Source organism: Eptesicus fuscus, chromosome 1 (genome assembly GCF_027574615.1).
Source record: "Eptesicus fuscus isolate TK198812 chromosome 1, DD_ASM_mEF_20220401, whole genome shotgun sequence".
NCBI lineage: Eukaryota > Metazoa > Chordata > Mammalia > Chiroptera > Vespertilionidae > Eptesicus > Eptesicus fuscus.
In genome coordinates this window covers 21,524,766-21,545,556 of record NC_072473.1, presented here as the reverse complement: position 1 = coordinate 21,545,556, position 20,791 = coordinate 21,524,766, and the positions used below count along the sequence as shown (strand labels likewise).

At 40.2% G+C, this 20,791-nt stretch overlaps 1 protein-coding gene across 5 annotated transcripts in view; it reads left to right on the top strand.

The window, feature by feature from the left end:
- DMD (dystrophin) overlaps nucleotides 1–20,791 on the top strand; it is a 1,914,059-nt gene that overhangs the window by 1,864,102 nt on the left and 29,166 nt on the right. For 4 of the 5 annotated variants that reach the window (XM_054720874.1, XM_028129748.2, XM_054720886.1 and 1 more), the window contains one exon: nucleotides 3,345–3,503. The exons of the other annotated variant lie outside the window; for it this stretch is intronic. In XM_054720874.1, the coding sequence (XP_054576849.1) occupies nucleotides 3,345–3,503 (159 nt within the window). The remainder of the gene's footprint in view (nucleotides 1–3,344; nucleotides 3,504–20,791) is intronic. 5 annotated transcript variants of the gene reach the window in all.

Sequence of the window (20,791 nt, the reverse complement as noted above, 5' to 3'; positions counted from 1 at the left end):
TGGCATTATTGGTATTCCAGAATAGCAAAAACAGTTCGCCTTATTCTTATTGAATTCCATATTACCACAAATTGCAGAGTCCCAAATAGTTAAACTGTATTAAATGATCTTTGACCAGACCTGCCCGATATTTAAATCTATTGGGTAGTAATTTTTTAAAAATATATTTTTATTGATTTCAGAGAGGAAGGGAGAGGGAGAGAGAGATAGAAACATCAATGATGAGAGAGAATCATTGATCGACTGCCTCCCCCATTCCCCCTACTGGGGATCGAGCCCGCAACCTGGGCATGTGCCCTTGATCGGAATCAAACATGGGACCTTTCAGTCCGCAGGCCAACAGTCTATCCACTGAGCCAAACCGGCTAGGGCAATTGGGTAGTAATTTTTAAAGTGATGGCTAGGTAGTATTTTCTCCACTCATAGGGAAGTGGAGACATAATCTTGCAGAGTTGTATTGGTATTCCCATATGGTAGGTTAGTTGTGCATTTTTCTGCAGAGATCTGAAGCAATAGGGTTTTGTGATTTAGCATCTTCACCAGCTAAATAAAGGAGGGAGGCAATCTTGTAAAGGGTTTTAGAAGAGGAAGTACACATTCAGGTCACAGGTTTTTAGTGGAATGATAAACCAGGCCTGTCAAACTTAAGGAAGGAGAGAGAGTGATGTTAGAAGTGTCAGGGAGCAGAGCTCTGGCAGCGAAACGGAGGCTTCCTTATAGAGCAGAGGAAATATTCACAATACGGAGCCCAGAGGAATATCACCATGAACCAAGGGCCTGCAGTAGAGGGAGTAGATTAAGAAACTAGTAGGAGGGGAAAATAAAGCTCTGCTTACTGAATAGATAATTTATAGAGAAGAAATCTGGTCAAAATACAACATTGTTTTTAGTTTGAGAACTAACGGATGTCGCACCAGTTTGTCATGGGAAATCTAGACAAAGGGATGAGTGGTAAATTTGTCATAAGTAGTTGATATGGCAACACAAAGTTACACTCAGGTGAGAAGAGGCTGAGGGAAATAGTATTAAAGGGGCATTTATACATAACTGGTTATTGAAGACATGGAAATAAATCATCTCATCTGATACATACAGGCAATTAAGGTACTAATAGAGCCAAGTCAACACTCAACCAATTTTGTATGATTTACTTACAACAAAACAAAACAACCTTTCCCCTAAACATAACTCTGGTGCATTCTCTTTCTTAGCTATGGGGGAAAGTATTAATATGTAAAGTACTTTGACAGGAATATATGTGTCCAAAGTGTAAACAACCTGAGTTATTTGCTTCTCCTGATCACTGATTTTAATATTAGAAGCTCTAGCACAGTGGTCGGCAAACTCATTAGTCAACAGAGCCAAATATCAACAGTACAACGATTGAAATTTATTTTGAGAGCCAAATTTTTTAAACTTAAACTTCTTCTAACGCTACTTCTTCAAAATAGACTCACCCAGGCCGTGGTATTTTGTGGAAGAGCCACACTCAAGGGGCCACACTCGTGAGCTGCAGTTTGCCGACCATGGCTCTAGCACATTTAATTCAAGTTGTATCTGTATGATAATGGCTGCCGTCCATTGACAGCTTAAGAGAACAGTAAGAGAAGTTTAATTGTAACCATTTTTTAATATGTTTCTATTGATTTCAGAGAGAGGAAGGGAGAGGGAAAAAGAGAGAGAAACAATAAGGATGAGAGGGAATCATTGATTGGCTACCTCCTGCATGCCCCCCACTGGGGAAGGAGTCTGCAACCCAGGCATTTGCCCTGACCGGGAATCAAACCATGACCTCCTGGTTCATAGGTCGACACTCAACCACTGAGCCACATCGGCTGGGCTAATTATAACTACTAGTTGTAATTAAACATGAGAAGGTTTAGCAATAAAATGTCAGAATTTGGGAAGAGATAATAAATTAGACAGGCAGTAAAACTGCTTTTGTTTTATTTTTAAATGAAAAGCTTTAGTTCATTCTGAGGACATAAAATCCATTTGACTCACTCTTGGATGGTAAAATCATGATATTTTAGGGGCAGGTCTGGAGAATTGGTTTGGAGGATTGTTTGACTTCTTAAGTGTTTGTTTTGAACAACCAATGATTACTTTTAGTCAACATTTCACTTCTCAACCAATCACCTGGCTTGATGGTCCAAAATAATTTAAATCAGGAGGGTTTTTTTCCGTAAAAATCTGAATTTTTTTTCAACTCAGAAGATACGGCAATGGGAAAAGGAAATTAAATGGGTGTGGAGAGGGGACTATGAACCTATATCTTAATGGTATTTAGCCAAACAGAGCTTTAGCCTCTCATTAGAACAGGGTGAAATTCTTATATGCACAGGCTTTTCAGGAACTGGGAGCAATGCATTCAGAAAATACTTTTTTTCTGTGTAGCAGAGAGCTCCTAGTTTAAAGGAAAGATTGCAGCTGCCTCTCAAAATATAAGCCTTTTGCCTCTTTGTTCCCCAAGATTAGCTGTTCTAAAGAATGAATCCACTTTTCTTTTTGCCACTTCAATGGCCTTTTTCTTCCAAATTTTGTTTTTTATCTACATAATAATTGAATGAAATAATCATCTATCTACAGTTTCATTATTGTTACTATCCAGCCTCTGTGGCTTTTATAAGTTGAAACTGGTTTACCAAAGTGACATTTTTTGGTTACATTGCCTTCCACTAAACAAAATATTTACTCATATTATTTTTATTTTTAAATATAGTTTTATTATTTATTTCAGAGAGGAAAAGAGAGGGAGAGAGAGATAGAAGCATCAATGATGAGAGAATCATTGATCGGCTGCCTCCTGCACAACCCCCACTGGGGATGGAGCCGCAAACTGGGCATGTGCCCTGACTGGGAATCAAACTGTGACCTCCTAGTTCATTGGTCGATGCTCACAACTTAGCCACTCCAGCTGGGCTTTACTCATATTATTTTAAAGGCAGCAGGTTTTTTTTCTGGTCAGTATCAACAATAATGTAGGTTAGTGAACAGATTACCTTGATATGCTTGGTAAAAACAATATACAGCCATTATTATATCTTCTAATATTTATTATCTATTGGTTAAACTATCAACATAGAGTCCCAATATTTCTGTAATTCTGCCATTAATTTACCCATGTAAATAGGCCAATCAAATTCAATTGAAAAGAAGAAAAACACTCGAATTGTCACCTGCAGAATGGTAGACCACAACCTCAGCAGTATCAAAATGGAAAAGGGGTCTAATTAATTGTTAAGAGCAAATAAATGTTTCTATTTTTAAATACACACCTGAGTCCCTGATCCCCAACACAAGTAAGTGGGGCAAAAACCAAAACCTTTGATTTTATTTTCCAGAGATGATGAACATTTGTTAATCCAGCATTACTGCCAAAGTTTGAACCAGGACTCCCCCCTGAGCCAGCCTCGTAGTCCTGCCCAGATCTTGATTTCCTTAGAGAGTGAGGAAAGAGGGGAGCTAGAGAGAATCCTAGCAGATCTTGAGGAAGAAAACAGGTGAGTTTTCTTTCTAGCTTTGTCATTGGTATGCAGAGTGCATACGCTTGCACACATAGAAAAGTGCCAGGAATCTTCACTTAGAGTCGTTCTATGTCTAATTGTTTTCTCCAATAATCTGTTTAGCTCCTTGTACAGATTCTCTCTCTCTTTTTTTTCAATCAGAAAGAAGAAAATGAATGCAGTAGTATAATTAAGAATTCATATTTTAGGTGGGAAAGGAATGAACACTGGTGGTGGTATTTGATTTGCTGCATGTGTTTTAGAGGCTTCGATTTTCTGTGTGAGAACAGAATTTAAGAACAAAGCAGGTCATTTAATTTTATGATTATGATTTGTACATGTCTTTGGCCATAGTATCTCTCTCAAAGCATTTAAGAAAATAGGTTCGTTGGCTTGGTCATGCTTGGGAGCAAATTAGTTCATCTTATTTCTCATCACCAAACGCAGTCATCATTGATGCTCACCTTATAGCAGATTAGGGCCATGATTCCAGTTGTCAGTCGTCACCTGAAAAAGATGTTCATGTAAAAATAGTAGTAATTGCAGAAATAAAAGACTAAAGAAATTTCACAATGACTGCAGCTAGGACAAAGATGTCAAAATCTGGGATATTGTGTGGTGTCAGGATAATGCAAATCATTGGACTTTTACTTTTATATTACACGTATATCACAGGACCCTTGGGTATGAAAGACTTTTTTGCACATGATCACTTATTCAGTGTGCTGTCTTTAGACAAATGCCACCAGGCAAGTCTATAAAGGAGCAATTGCTCAAATCTGTGGGACTTGAGTACTTTCATCTCCTTGGTTTAGCCCAGGGCACCAAGACTTCTTAATCCGGGAACACAGTGTATCTGAGAACCAGCGCCCGCAGGGAGTATGTCACCTCAAGATGAAAAAGCAAACTGCCATTCATCCAATGCTTTCAGCCTCCACTTCCCTGTTTCTAGCTCTTAATACCCTTGACCTATGGCCAGAGCGCCTTCACCTGGTCGGCTCCCCTTTAGTCTCTTCCCCACCCCTCCAATAAATCCTCCACATTGACTCCAGTTGTACATCTTTTCAGAACCAAGACCCATGATGGCATTCTTCCGGCATTGGATTTCTGGGGGGAAAAAAAAAATCGGGCTTCTCAGCTGGGTATTTAAAACCTTTCACAAATTTCTCTTCACCTGCTATTACAGCTTCATCTTCTTTTGTACCTATGTTCCAGCCATACTGTTGTAGTTACTGTTTTGAATGTAACCTGCTCTCATCCACTCTCTGGGTCAAGCTCAAGCTAACTTTAGCTGCTAACCACCATTCCTTCACTGCCATGTCTGATGAAGGAGTTCTACCCATTCTCTATGACCTTCCTCAAAATAATTTCCTCTTGGAGCCCTGTACCACCCTTGCATTTAGAAGTTATCTTTAAAAAAAAAAATATATATATATATATATATATATATATATATATATATATATATATATATATATATTGATTTCAGAGAGGAAAGGAGAAGGAGAGAGAGATAGAAAAATCAATGATGAGAGAGAATTACTGATCGCCTGCCTCCTGCACGCCCCACACTGGGAATGGAGCCCGCAACCTGGGCATGTGCACTGACCAGGAATCAAACCAGTGACCTCCTGGCTCATAGATCAACGTGCAATCACTGAGCCTGATCTATCTTTTGTCTAGAGTCTCAGTTTGCCTTTTTAGCAGTTATTCCCAATGCCTCCCTCTAATGTGATGGCAAATGCCCTTGGGGCAAGGAGTGTGTGAGTGTGTGTGTGTGTGTGTGTGTGTGTGTGTGTGTGTGTGTGTGTATATTTTAATCTTCTTAATGTCCCCTATAGTTCCTACCACAGTGTGAATGTTCAGTACATATTCAGGAAATATTCAGTAAAACCTAAGTTAAGAATATAGCAAGACTGTCAACAAGTACCAGGAGGTTATCCTGAACATTTTGTTTGTTTTAGTGGTAACATTATTTTTGGCCTCATTTGCAAGACTGGTAGTTAAAACATTTCCCTCTACTTTATTGAGGATCATCATTAGTACCCATTTATGTTAAATCTTTAATATTTTAGGGGTCAAAGTTAAATAGGGGTAAAAAGTTAGGATTGGCATTATAAATAGAATTTGATGTTACCCAGGAATAAAAATATTTTTGAACTAGATAATTGTTGCCATTGTACAGTGTATCTTTGTATTGAAACCGGACAGCCAAGGTGTCCAGGCTGCCTGACACTACTTGAGCCAATTCAGCAGAGACAGGGTTGAATCACATATGAGCTTTTATTCCAATAATGCAGGCAGTATGGGAGAGCAGCAGGTCATCCATGAAAATCTGCTCTGTACCCCACCATAAGCCAGCTGCTTATACTGGGTAGGACAAGGATTACAGGCATGGGAAAGTAGGCTATATGGGCTGGGGCGGGACTCCATGTTTGGGCAACAAGGTTGTTAATCTTTCCATGATTATAGGCAGTTCATAAATGAGAATGGACCGCATTCCAAGGTTGACTCCCAGTTCCAAGGTTGACTCCCAGATCCTGGGGAAACAAACTCCCAGCCATGCTAGAATGTCCTTTCTTTAACTAGAACAAGGAAATCACGGTTAACAGAGCATGATTAATATTTCCCATAACCATAGCTAGTCCCCAATATTCTATTTTTGTCCCTAACAGTATCACATTGGTCAAGAGTTCTGTCTTGTTTGCTGTTAGCATACTTTCCTTCCGTCCCATGACAACCGGGCCAAGAGAGTTGATAGAGTACCAATAACTATCATCATTTATATATAATCTCATCATTTCCAGAGCACTTTAATCTATTTTGGGTCATTTAATCTTCCTAAAAGCTCTTTAAAGAAGACAGATGGGAAAATGCAGGTTCAGAGAGGTTCAAATGTGTTGACCCAGATTTCACAATCAGCCACTGACAGAACCAAGTTCAAATCCAGATTTTCTGACTCAAAATAGCCAACTCTACCTTGCACCAGGGAATATTCTCTGGAATGTACCTTAATTTGAGGGAATATTTTAAAGGACTAGACATGATTAAACCACTTCATCTACTTGTGGTACCACTGGTAACCACTTTTCTCTGAAAGATATCCAAGACCATTCCCCAAGAATGGGATGGTTTATTCTCTGAAAGAAAAAAAGGTATACTAAAAGCTGCTTAGAGGTCCAAAATGAAGCATCTAATATTGATGCAAATATTACTCTTAAGTTATCTTGACCTTCAAGTAAAGGTCAGGATAAGCTTTCTTCTTTCTCCCTCCACTTTGCCACATTTTCACTTCCTACTAAATCCCAAAGAAATGTCTCTGTAGAGCTCCCCAGAAAATATCCCGACTGGTTTCCTTTTCTCTGTACTCTCCTATTTTCTTTCTCCTCCTCCCCCTCTCCCTCCCCCTCCCCTCCCCCTCCCCCTCCCCCTTCCCCTCCTCCTCCTCTTCCTCTTCCTCCTCCTCCTCCTCCTCCTCCTCCTCCTCCTCCTCCTCCCCCTCCTCCTCCTCCTCCTTCTTCTTCTTCGCTTGGATCTGCTCTTTATTTTTAATTTTTTTTCTTTATTCATTAAGGTATTACATATGTGTCCTTATCTATTTTCTTGCACTTCTACTCATGGAGGTTCAGAACCATAGCTTAGCCTTCATGATCCTTGAATTCAGCTTTAAATTCACCATTTCTGTCTTTCCTCTGAGCGATCCCAGGAGGTCATTAGATGACCTCTCTCAGTGCCTGCCAAGCTGGATGTATTTTCCAAGTCAAATTGTCTATATAATTGGACAAATACAAGCATACTTTTAGGTAAAATGGAAAAGGATATTTAAAATTGAGATTGTCCCATATTCTTTGGATGTGTGCTTACTAATTCTATTGTCTTTTGTGTTCATTTATTCTTTAGCTATGACATCTCGAAATGCCAGTTGGCAAAGGAAAAAGGCTTGGATATCCCTATTCCTGACTAGATATGTTACTTAATTCTGTTATTCTTATTCATGACCCCCCCTCCCTTCAATCCCCTTGGAAAACAGAGAATGGCTATTGAGAAATGTCTCAGGGGTGTCATTAGAATTTTGTTTCTCCTGGTTGTTGCACATATCATTCAATAAATATTGTTGAATAAATTAATGAATAAATGAATTGACATGAAGCTGAATTTATTTTATTTTTTAAGGAGGGCAATTTCTTTGTTGTTAATCCTCACCCGAGGATATTTTTCCCATTGATTTTTAGAGAGAGGAAGTGAGGGAGAGAGATACAGAGAGAAAAACATCGATGTAAGACACATCGATTGTTTGCCTCCTGCCCACCCCTGACTGAGGCTTGGGGATTGAGCCTGCAACTGAGGTATGTGCCCTTGACTGGAATTGAACCCTAGACCCTTCAGTCCATGGGCTAATGCACTATCCACTGAGCCAAACTGGCTAGGGCAGATGAATTTATTTTTATTGTAGCACTCATGCATGTACTTTGGACTAAAATTGTTTTTAAAACCTCATTTCATAGAGAAAAGCCTTTCAAAAGCTTTTCTTCTGCTTCCTTTTCAAAATACTCCCCCTTTCCAAAATTCCTTGATTAGTGCCAAGCAGTGCTTTGTCATAGATTTAGAATGTTAAAAATTCATTTCCCACATTTTGGGCCCTTTATGTCTCCCCCACTGGCATTCTCTGATTCATGGTTTATGCCACAAAAATAAGGTGAAAACTCTGAGCAAAGCTACATCTGACTCTGAATTTTCTCAATAGTGTCTGTCATAAATTTGGTAGCTAGTGCCTTATACAGTCCTTAATGTTTCACTCCGCATAATGTATCTCCCTCATACCACAGATAATTCAGATTCACATTTATTTGGTCAAGACCATTTGGATATGGAGAATGTGCTTCACTGTGTTTCCTTAACATTGCAAACTCAAAGTTTGCTCCCCCGCCCCTGCATATATTAAAGCCTGCAATCTCCTTCCTTTTTCTCTGCACTGTCTAAATGAACCAAGACTTGCTCTGAAACTCTAGGCATGACCTTATCCATGAAAAGGTAGCCTTTATGAGAGACAAACGTGGATTGTCATTCTGTTGCCTGCATGGCAAATTGATTAGATTATTCCCGAGTTTTAAAGGGGGGGGCAACCTGATTCACTGTGAAGTCTAAAGTTAAAGTTGTTAGTAGATGTTACACTACAACAGGAAATTCTGTGGATTTTTAGTACCTACTCAGTACCTCTTATCTTTTTTTGTTGGGCGACCAGGTGTTATACAGCCTAAATTTGAGTTTTATCTTACTCCTTTCATTCCTCCAATGATTATGCAACATTGTATATTCAAAAGAAATTTACCTTGATTACTAATACCACTGAATTAAACTCACTGGAAATCATAATCCCTTTGATCTACCTTGTTCATGATGCCATGTCTTTGGACCCAGGGTTGGTAGTGTCCAGTATTCACAGCTTCAGGATGTCTTTATTCCATGTTGCTTTGTGTGAGTCTCCAATGATGGTGACAATAAGCCAAGAGGAAGGGAAGCTGAAGGGGGTCAGGAGTGGGCATTCCAAGCACAGGAAGCTGCAGGTGAGGAACAGCAGAGAGTGTTTGGGAAACTGCAAACAGTTGTGTTACTTGTGATAGGGGCATTTTCCTAACAAGGCGACAAAAGGGGAAGAGATGAGGCTGGACAGCCGGGCAAGGCCAGATCAGGAGGGCATGATGCCATGCTGAGAAGTTGGGGCCTTCTCACGTAGCACAGGTAGCCACTTAAGGGTGTCAGTCAGGAGTGCTGCTGTTACAGTTATACTTATGTACATCACTCAGGCAGCTGTGTGGAGAGCGACTTTGAGAAGAGCAATATTGACAAGTAAATCAAAATGGGAGGTAGCATGGAAACCCAGGCAAAAGATGAGTAGGGCCTAAAGTAAAGGAGATGGGGAAGACAGGCTGAATCTGAGAAATATTTCACAGGAATATTTGGTGGTTCGATGGTTCTGGGGAGGGAAAGGAATGAGTCCCAGTTCTGGTGGACACATGGCAAGATGATGGTTGGTTGCAGCTTGGACTGACAGTTCAGGAGGGGTAGCAGCAGATCCATTCTTCCTTTATGTTTATATCAATATAAATTTACAGTATTTATATTGGTGCTTCAAGGGTCTAGTAGCTGGAAGATGGTGAATGGGGTATGGAAGATGTTGAGTTTGAGGTGCTGGTGACATACTCATGTGTAAATGTCTGACAGTGAGAAAAGGAACTTTGAAGTTTGCAGGAGAGGTGTGGGCCAAAGATATTAATTAGAACTAAGAGTCACCAGCTCATAAATGGTAGTTGATACCAGAGAGTAAATTTATCTAGACAGGGATTGTGTGGCTGAAGAACATTGGGCTTCGCAGAACTCTGGAAGATGTGAACATTAAAATGTTTACTTCATGACTTTCATTCTTTATATATATAAAAAAGTCTAAGCGACCGTCTAACCAGTAACTGTGACGCATACTGACCACCAGGGGGCAGATTCTCAACGCAGGAGCTGCCAAGCTGTGGTGACTTGGCAGCTGCGGTTCTCAGGTGACACACCCGGAACCAGAGAGGAGGGAGCCCAATTCCGGGGATTCCGGGGTACGTCACCTGAGAATGACCCTCTTGCAATCCAGGACTCCTCAGGGGATGTTGGAGAGTCGATTTCAGCCCAATCCCGCAGGCCAGGCTGAGGGACCCCACCGGTGCACAAATCTGACCAGGCCTCTAGTATGTAATAACAATCACTAAAGGTTTGAAAAGACATGTAGAGAAAAGTGTGTCTTTATCCAACTTTTTTTTTGCCCTGGATATGGTGTTCCCAGCTCTGTAGGCTTCCCCCTTTATTGGTTTCTTGTTTACCCTTTCAAAGATCTTGTCTACACATGCAAACATCTGCAAGTATATTTGTGGTTGTTGGGATTATTTCACACAATATTGTGTAGTGTTCACTTGGGTGTTCTCTTTTTACTTAAGGACCCCTCAGTACTTTTCTCATGCTGGAGGAAGATGCCAGAATAGGGGAAGAGAGCTTGGGAATGATAGGGGCATTTTCCTAGAGGAGGTGAGAGGGAGAGGGGTTAAGGGCACAAGGGCACAGCAAAAGGCATGGCCGTGAATGAGAGAAGGGCTGCCTCTGAAGACAAAGTGATAGGTGAGGATCTTAGGGTAAGGAATGGGGGTGGGAAGGATAACGGAGTGAATGTTAAATGTCCATTAGATGTCAGTGGTAATTAGTAGAGACTAATTCCCATAGCTATTATATACTTTTTTTTAAGTTGGACTGCTGGGGAAAGAGTGGTATCCAAGCAATTTAATGAAACTAGGCCTTCCTGTCACTTGGCAACATGAGCCCCCAAAACAAAGGGCTGCAGAGTCTTTTTAGATAAGGGGGTTCATTTTCTGACATAAATCAGACAGTCAAGATCTTTTATAGCAAAAGAAGCTATCTACCATACGAAGAGAAGCTGAAGGGCATACACACTGCATTTAAAAGCTATGCAAGAGTCAACCACCTCAGCTCCACTCGGACAGGGAGGACAGGTACACGGTGTGGGGCACCAGGATTGCAAGGTTCAGTTTCTATCTAACCAATCCAGTAACTCAGTTTCCTTCACTTTATCTAGACTTCATCAAAGCCCAAGGGGACCAATTGATGCTATCCAATTCGTGGACGTAAATGGATAACCCAGAATGACAATTTTATTTCTCACTTTATCCTAATTCTCTCTCTTTGAAACTGTCTTGTTATATCTAATACCAGTATACTAATGTTGCCTTAAATCTTTTTTATGGAACAGCATGGGGTTTAAGTATAAATCCTACATCTATTAAAATGGGAAATTATATTTTTTGGAGACTAGAGTTGTTACTCCATTCCAGAGTCCTAAATCTTTCTTAAATGTGTGTATTGCTTTCAGAGAGGAAGGGAGAAGGAGAGAGAGAGAGAGAGAGAAACATCAATGATGAGAGAGAATCATTGATCGGCTGCCTCCTGCACAGCCCACACTGGGGATTGAGCCCACAACCCAGGCATGTGCCCTGACTGGGAATCGAACTGTAACTGCCTGGTTTATAGGTCGACACTCAACCACTGAGCCAGCATGCTAGCTGTGCAGGGTTCTGTATCTTTGAAATAAGAATAAAAATCAGATTTTTGTCTGGTGATCTTAGATTCTTGGCATAAGAAATTGCATAGTCATGAGGACTGTTTCATACTACCCAAAAATAAAAGTCCCCCTCTAGTGATAAGAATATTCATGACTTTCATTCTTTAATATGTAATAATAATATCTAAAGGTTTGAAAAGACATGTAGAGAAAAGTGAGTCTTTCTCCAACTTTTGGCCCTGGCTATGATGTTCCCAACTCTGTAGGCTGCCTTACAAGTACAGCAGGCGTCTCCCTAGAGCAGGCTGGATAAAAGCTGAAGTTCTCACAATCCAGTTTCCCCTTTTAGATCCTTCATGAAGACCCTCGTGGTCCTTTGACTTTCATTACCAGCCTGTCCTGCTACAGAATTCATTGTAGTCATAACTTTCTTTAGTTACTTTCCAGGCCTAAGGATATAATTTCATTCAATTCTGCAGATAGTTGGTGAATGCTTAGTGTGTTTTTCAAACTGCTGGGACTACAAAATGAATAAGCCATGGTTCTTACTTTTCTGGAGCTTAAAATGTAATAAAAGGCATTAAAACATAAACAGCTAATTATAACCCAGTGTTACAAGTGCTCTGGGGGCACAGAGGTCAATGATTAATTCTGTCGGAGAGGTTGGAGAGATTCACAAAGGGAATTGACAGTAAAGACTGAGTAGGAGTTTTGTTTTGTTTTTAAGCTGAGAGAGGGAAAAAGAATGAGCTCTTCCTACCAGTGGGGCAGTGAGTAATGTTTAGCCAGAGCACAGAATGAGAATATGAGGGTAGTGAATTGTAGGTGGAGACCACGGTTTAAAGGACTTTACATGTTATACTAAGGAATTTGGATTTTATCTGTTAAGCAGTTGAACAGTGCAGGGTTTTTGAGGAGGAGGAGACTGACAAAAATAATTGTAAACAGGGAGCTAAAGCCATGGAGATTGGTAGAATGACAGTGGAACAATTAGTTGAAAAGATGGTCAGATTCTGAACTAAGGATGTCTCAAGTAGGTGAAGAAGGGATGGAGAAATGGGAAAGTAACACTAAATGAACGAGGCCAGGGGAGAAGGGAGAGAGAGGAAATGGGTGAAATGAAATTTTTAAATTGGGGAACTGGGAAATGATCCTTCGAAAAACAAACAAAACATAGCACACACAGGAAAAAGCTACTCAGTGAATAGAGAAAAAGAGCTATGTATGGGACATACTGAATTCTACTTGCCCAAGAACATTCAAGTGGAAATTTCGTATATTGACTTTATGTATTCACTTTCCAGAAAGGATTTGAAAAAAAAACCACACACAACATGGCAATAAGATTCCTGCAATTTAAATAGTGAATCAATGAAAATAGTAGGGATTAGCAGAGTTGATATAATTGAGCTTCAAATTTTTTCTGATCTCTCTGCAGCCAGGAGGATAAGAGGAAATGTAATGATTTCTCTAGTTAATGTTGCATGCAAGAAGCATGCAACTTTCTAAGAAAATACCATGTCTTTCCTGGCTCTAAATAATAACAACAACAACAACAACAACAACAAAAACAAATAGCTGTCATCTGAGTGCTTGGTATAGACAGGAACTGTTGTGCGTACATGTAAGATCTTATTTAATTCTTAGAGCAACCCTATGAAGGAGAAGTTCTTTCTAGAATAAAGACTCCATGGCCCAGAGTCTGAAGGACATGTCATACAGCTAACATGGAATGGGGCTTGGATTCAAACTCAGACAGTCCTGGACTCTTAAACAATGATGTGAGTATTGGCTAGTGTCTTCAACAATACTTTTATAGCAAAGAACAAAGGAGATTTTATGTGGCTGCTTCTAGTGGCCTTTGATAATTGTGGAAAGCTTAGCATTAGAGACCAAAAAAATGATGACAGTTTTCCAAGGATAAAGGTCACTGTTGCCCAAAATGTGTTCTGCAGAATACTAAGATATGCCTAAGAAAAATGAATTCAAGGACAGATAAACTTTGGAAACACTTGTATTGGAAATTCATGAGTAATTGAGCATTGAGTCTATAAGTAAAGAAACATGATTAGCTTTCTTTAGCCCAATGTTGCTTATATGTATTTGACCAATTGTAATGTTCTAAGGAACACACTTTGGTAAAAAAAAAAAAAATCAAGTCTGTAGTAAACTTTGAAAACCAGGCAAGGAGATAGCACAGTTGGCTTTCTACTGTGGGTGTTAAGAAACCTAGCCATTCTTTCTGGGAATGAAGCTATAACAGGTGTCTCTGAAGATGAAGCCTGGATTTTTCTCACAAAAGTAACTTTTGATATGATCTAGCAGTAAATCCCTATGAACCTAGAGACCAGAGGGATTTCTTCTAGAGAATCCAAAGGTAGGCAATAAGTTATCTCCCATGTACATAGAAAATTCTTTGTATTTTTTTTATGGAATACCTCACTGACTAATCTGCCTTTTCCAGTCAAACTACCAACAAAAATTTCCATCAATAACTTGACAAAATTAACTTGCTCCATGGTGTTCTTAATTGTTAACTGGTTGAATTTTGAAGTATGTTTACCGAAAACAGCAACTGTTGCCTCTATTACAATTACTGTTGAATCTTTTTTAGTAGTTAGATGCAAAGGCCAATTATTACTCGAGGCCACTTCTGGAGTGTGATATGAAAGTGTGCTAACTACACATGGGAAGATATTTCTCCTTTATCTTATAGCAGAAATTCAAGTATAGCATTTTTGTTCTATAGTTTATATCAACAGAAGACTAAGGTATGAATTTATGTGTAGCTAGTATATGGTCCTGTGTAATGTTGCTTGAGTAAGCGGATTCCTTTTCTGACACTTTAATGTTAGAAGAATATGTCAATCTGTGTGTCTTGGTGCTTAGCAAGTTCCAGTTCACAGAGCCCATAGCTAATGGAAACATCCAAGAGACTGTTGAAAAGACTGGTGAGTTCAGAAGAGAAGTCTGGATTGAGGACTAATGCGTTAAGAGGGATGGGAAGCTTAGAAAGAGGGATAGGGTCCTTCTAGGAAGAGAATATTAGAATATGTTTATGGAAAGAAGACCAAGGATCTACCTTGATTGTGTAATTGATTGTAATTGAATATGGCCAGTTAGAAATGGTTTCCCGGTGCAATGGCTGGATTCTGCAGATCCCTAAACTCATCCTTTTTTATTATTATTATGTTAATAATTAAAGTTGACCTTTCTCAGTATCTCCAAATTCTGAGTTACCTTATGGTACCACTCTGTCTGCTAACTACAGGTCATAAGTAAATCCATCTGATCATTTTCCTGAAATTTCTTAGTATTGTGTCAAAGATAGAAACAGCCTATATTTTTAGTTGTAGCAGTGAGAATCGTGCCCAGTCTTTTTACATTAGTTTTACATTAGTGTAAGATTTGTAAGCGTTGTTAAATAAACAATATCTCACATGCTAGAAGGTGAGCTCTTCAAGGGTAAAGGACATATACATGACAAAGTGATCACTATGATAGGTCTAGTAACCATGTCACCATGCATAGTTATCTAATAACGAGGGAATATGCTAATTGACCCTCATGCCATCACAAAGATGGTGGTGCCCGCAGCCAATAAAGAGGGAATATGCTAATTGACTACCACACTCTCAAAGATGGCAGCGCCCACAGCCAGAAGATGGCGGCGTCCAGTCCCCTCAGCCCCGCCGGGGCAGCAGGCATGCTGCAAGGCCGGGCCTGCCCCCAGGCAGGCCCAGCCTTGCCACGTGCCTTCCTCTGGAGTCCCCCAGTCCCCACAGCCCCCTAGCCACCCAGGGCCGGCCCAAGGCACAGGCAAGCCTCGGATGGCAGCTGCCTAGCCGCCCAGGGCCACCTGAGGCTCAGGTAACCAGAGCCGGCTGAGGCTTGTGCTGCTGGCAGTGGCAGCAGCAGAGGTGTGATGGGGGCGTCACCTTCCCCTGGTCACCGGGTTGCCTCCCACCCCTGAGGGCTCCCGGACTGTGAGAAGGGGCAGGCCGGGCTGAGGGACCCCCCCTCCAGTGCATGAATTTTCATGCACCGAGCCTCTAGTTTCAATATAATTGGTTATATTCCCCTGCATTACATCCCTGTGACTTATTCTATAACTGGTAGTTTGTATCTCTAAGTTCCCTTCACCTTTTTCACCCCTCCCCCTCTCCTGTCCTCTCAGGCAACCATCTGTTTTCTTTTGAGTTTGTTTCTGTTTTATTTTACATGTACATTTGTTTTGTTTTGTAGATTCCACATACAAGTGGAATAATATGGTATTTGTCTTTCTCTGACCTATTTCGCTTAGCATAATGCCATCTAGATCATCCATGTTGTCATAAATGGCAAGATTTCATAATTTTTCATTTCTGAGTAATATTCCATTATATATAGGTACCACACCTTCTTTATCCTTTCACCTATTGATGGACACCTAGGTTATTTACACAATGAACATAGGGATATACACATCTTTTCAAATTAGTGTTTTCTATTTCTTTGGATTAATATCCAGAAAAGTGGGATTGCTGAGTCATATGGTAGTTTTAGTTTTAATTTTTTGAGAAAATCCCATACTGTTTTCCACAGAGGCTGCACCAGTCTGCATTCCAACCAGCAGTGCATAAGGGTTACCTTTTCTCTACATCCTTGCCAACACTTGTTGTTTGTTGATTTGTTGATGATAGCCATTCTGACAAATGTGAGGTGATATCTCATTGTGGTTTAATTTGCATTTCCCCAAATGATTTGTGATATTGAGCATCTTTTCATGTCTGTTGGCCATCTGAATGTCCTCTTTGGAGAATTTCTATTCAGGTCCTCTACCATTTTTTAATCAGATTGTTTGATTGGTTTTTTTTATGTTAAGTTGTATGAATTTTTTAATATAAGTATTAACCCCTTACCAGATATATCATTTGCAAATATCTTCTCCCATTCAGTAGATTGCCTTTTTATTGAATTGATGGTTTCCCACCTGTTGCAAGAGCTCTTAGTTTGATGTAGTCCCATTTATTTTTGCTTTCGTTGCCTTTGCCTAGGAGACAGATTAAAAAAAAAAATACTGCTAAGATGTATGTTAAAGAATTGACTCCTACAGATGATCAGGTATGTAGAGGCTGGCCCCACAGAGCAGGAGTCGCATCGGTGAGGGCCCTGGTGCTGCCGAGGCCACCTGTTGTGTGTGTCGGTTGTGGAGCTGCTTGGGAGGGGATCTGCTTCTGGCCTAAGCTGGCTGTGCTGGTGTAGCAGCTTGGTAATAGGTGTGATGGGAGACAAACCCAGCCACTGCTTGTGCTGGGCTTGGGGCCCCGTGGTAGGAGATATGATGCAAGTTGAGGCTGGCTGGCACTGGTGTCAGGCTTAGGGCTACTTGGTAGGAGCTACAACGTAAGCTGAGGCAGGTGATGGCCTGTGCTGAGCTTGGGGGCCTTGGAATAGGCTTCCACATGTGTGTGCGGTCTAAAGCTATTTGGAGTGAGCAGGTTGGGTAGGCCAAATGGTGTTGGCCCGGTTAATGGAGTGGGACATATTTGGCACCCACCTGAGCCAGGCCAGCCAGGTGGAAGGGGAATACGACAAAAAACAACAACAAAGGAACAGATGTGTCCACCTGCACTTCTCTCCCTAGAGAGAGTGCCCACTGATCCCTGACCCTCCAGCCCTCAACCCTAAAGTTAGTCAATTTCATTCCTCTTTGTGTGACCCAGGCACTTCTCAAACTGCTGCATTCACACTGGAACTTGGGAGCAAGTGAGTTTGTGCTTGAGCCCTTTAAGAGCAGCGTCTTGGTCTCTCATTGCTCTTCCTCTTTCTTGGACATAATCCTTGATGGTTTTAAAAGCCACATTTCATGGGGATTCCTCTTTGTGGCCAGGTCCCCTGGGCTGGGGAGCCAGGTTTGGGGGTTGGACCACCGTGGCTGAGATCTCTCTCCTGTTTGTGAATCCACGGGCCTGCCTGCACTGCACCCCTGTCTCTCCTACAAATCTGAATATGGCTTCTTTATATCCTTAGTTTTAGGACTTTTGTTCAGCTAGTCTTCAGGTGATTCTCAGCGATGGCTGTCTATATTTAATTGTAATTTCCATGTGTTTGTGGGAGAAGGTGAGTTCAGGATATACCTACCCCACTATTGTGACCCTGCTTCTAGAACTTATTTTTAACTTTGTATAGGATTTTATTGAGATATCATCTACATACTATATAGTTCACCCATTTCAAGTGTATAATTCAGTGGTTATCAGGATAGTCACAGAGTTGGGCAAGCATTATACAGAATCAGTTATAGAATACTTTCCTTGCCCCCAAAAGAACCCTATACTTGTTTCTCTATTTCTCCCAAAACAACCCTTCCCCAGCCCTAAACAATCACTGATATGCTTTCTGTTTCTACGAATTTGCTTATTTTGGACATTTCATATAAATGAATACTACAGTGCATGGTATTTTGTAACTGGCTTCTTCTACATAGTATAGTGTTTTAAAGAACATCTCTGTTGTACCATGTATTAATACTTCATTCTTTTTATTACTGAATGTTATTCCATCATATGAATATGCCACATTTTCTTAACCCATTCAGCAGTTGATGGACATTTGAGTTGTTTCCACTTATTGGCTAAATAGGGATAATGGTGCCATGAATGTTTGTGTACAAATACTGAGATTTATTTTAAAGAAATGATCCTGTAGTTTTTGTCATTGTAATAGAGGAGGCCATAGGATAAGATACAGCAAGAATGTATAGTAGTGTGTGCCAGGAAGGGAAAAAATAGGCCATCAAGATGAATTTACTGGAAGAATTTAAGGCCAAGTCTAACTACTCATAAGGGACTCAAGCCTGGACACACAAAGCTTAAAATTATGATTCTCCTAGAGACTGTTATGGCTTTTCGCTGACCACAGACAATGGACGTTTGATATTTTACTGTATTTGTCTGAAAATTGAAACACACTTTACCCAGTGGTACTATTCCTGGGGACTAGACTTCCTCACTTTTAAAACCTCTGTAGTACTAGTGTACTTTGGAATGGTGAAGACTAGCTACTGTTATTTTTGTCTTGGCTTATTTTCAGGTATAACAGTTAGGATTTTTAATGAATTCTTCTCTTCTTGTGTTGAAGTTTTGATTAATACATTTATTCTACAAACAAAAATGTCTTAGTCTCTGATCAGGAATTTGTGAAAAATATCTCACAAATTCTCATTGAAGGTAAACTAAAGCTAATTAACATTGTCAGATTCTGTCTCTTGGAACTCACTCAAGATACAGATTGATGTGTCAAGGGCCTATCCCCAAAACAGAGTACAACTGGATACATTAACCTGTAGACTTGTCCAAATATTTATTACAGCAGTAATCTACACACATAATTTGATGATTTTGTCACATACCCAGCAGACTTTGTCAGATCTTAGATCTGATCCTAGTAATCTTAAGCCAGTGATTTCATTTTGTACAGATGATGGAAAATATATAATAATTTCCAAGTTCAAGGGTATCTCTAATAATGACTAGAGGGCTATAACTCAAGTATATATAGAGAGAGAGCAAATGTTGAATGATAAAACAGTTTCTGAGCACTCTAGATGTATATTTTCTGCCAAGCTCAATAAGTCTTAGTAGATTGCTTTTATTTAAGATAATTTAAGTGCTTTTTAAAAAATATTTTTATTGATGTCAGAGAGGAAGAGAGGGAGAAAGAGATAGCAACATCGGTGATGAGAGAGAATCATTGATCAGCTGCCTCCTGCACGCCTCACACTGGGGATCGAGCCTGCAACCCAGGCACGTGCCCTGACCTGGAATTGAACCGTGACCTCCTGGTTCATAGGTCCACACTCAACCACTGAGCCATACCAGTCGGGCTAAGTGCTTTCTTTTAACAGGAACTTTTCAGCACACCTGAGTTGCCAAATCTAAAATGTTCAGAATATGGAGAGAAATAAGTAACAACAACAATAATAATAGCCAACATTTATTGAATACTTAGAATGGGCTGGGTGGGGTTCTAAGAGTTGTACAGATGGAATACAAACCATACTGGCTCATTAATCCTCCTGATGGGCTGAGTGCTTAAGTCAGTTTCCTAGCCTCAGAAAGTGGCAGAGACTATCTGTGAATTCAAGTCTCTCTGACCAAAATGTCAGGCTCTCAAACCCTCTTCTAAGTCCCCCCTCAGCCATGGTGATAAAAGGCATGCAAAATGCAATGTGTAAAAAAAAAACTATTATTTTTCTTTACATGCTTCAATATCTCTTAAAATGCAGATATCACTGGAAGAAATGACATCTACCTAATAAAAGAGTAAGATGCTAATTGACCGTATCTTTGCGACACCCACCAGCCAATCAGGAGTGAGTATGCAAATTAACCCAACAAAGATGGCAGGTTAATTTGCATACATGGGCCCCGGCCACTCTGGGCCTCTGAGCAGCGTAGGAAGGCAGAAAGGCCGCTCTGGGCCGTAGTGGAAAGGTGGCTCCGGCCAGAACAAAGGTGGTGCCAGCAGCCAGGGGAAGGAAGGCCCATTTGGGCACAAATCTTCGTGCATCAGGCTCCTAGTATTATTATAAAATACCAGTAAGGTTTAAATAACTTCTATATAACACATTTATGCTGATAAAATTTCAGTAGGAAAGAGGTTGGACTTAAGAGCACTGAGTGCATGAAAGAGGGACAGTTTTAAGAGAAACAGATTAGAAACAAGAGCCTGGGGTAGTCCTGACATTTTTACTGTTTTGCTCAAGGCAGCCCTAAAATATGCATACTTTAACTTTCCACCCTATGCACCTCTCCTTAATTAACACTGGTAATGCCAAGGCACATTGATGTCTTTTCCCATCCAGTTTGAGGGTACTTTTTACTTTGTATTTGATAAAATTTTACAGTATAGCTTTAAACATTTTTATTATAATGGAAAGTCTATGTGCCATTCCCGGTTTTTAAGCTAGATCATGCTTGCAAAATTTGTCTTCATCTTCTTTTTAGAAATTGCTAATGTGCTAGACTTACAGTTGCTGTAATTGTTTCTGTAAGATGTATTACATTTGCCTGAGTCCAGATTGATTTAGCTGCTTTTAATATTGTATGAGGGTAAAGCTAGATTTCTCAGGGCCTATTCTTTTTAGATGCAGACCTTTGTAGTTGTTTCCACTTTATGAAGTAGACTAAAGTGT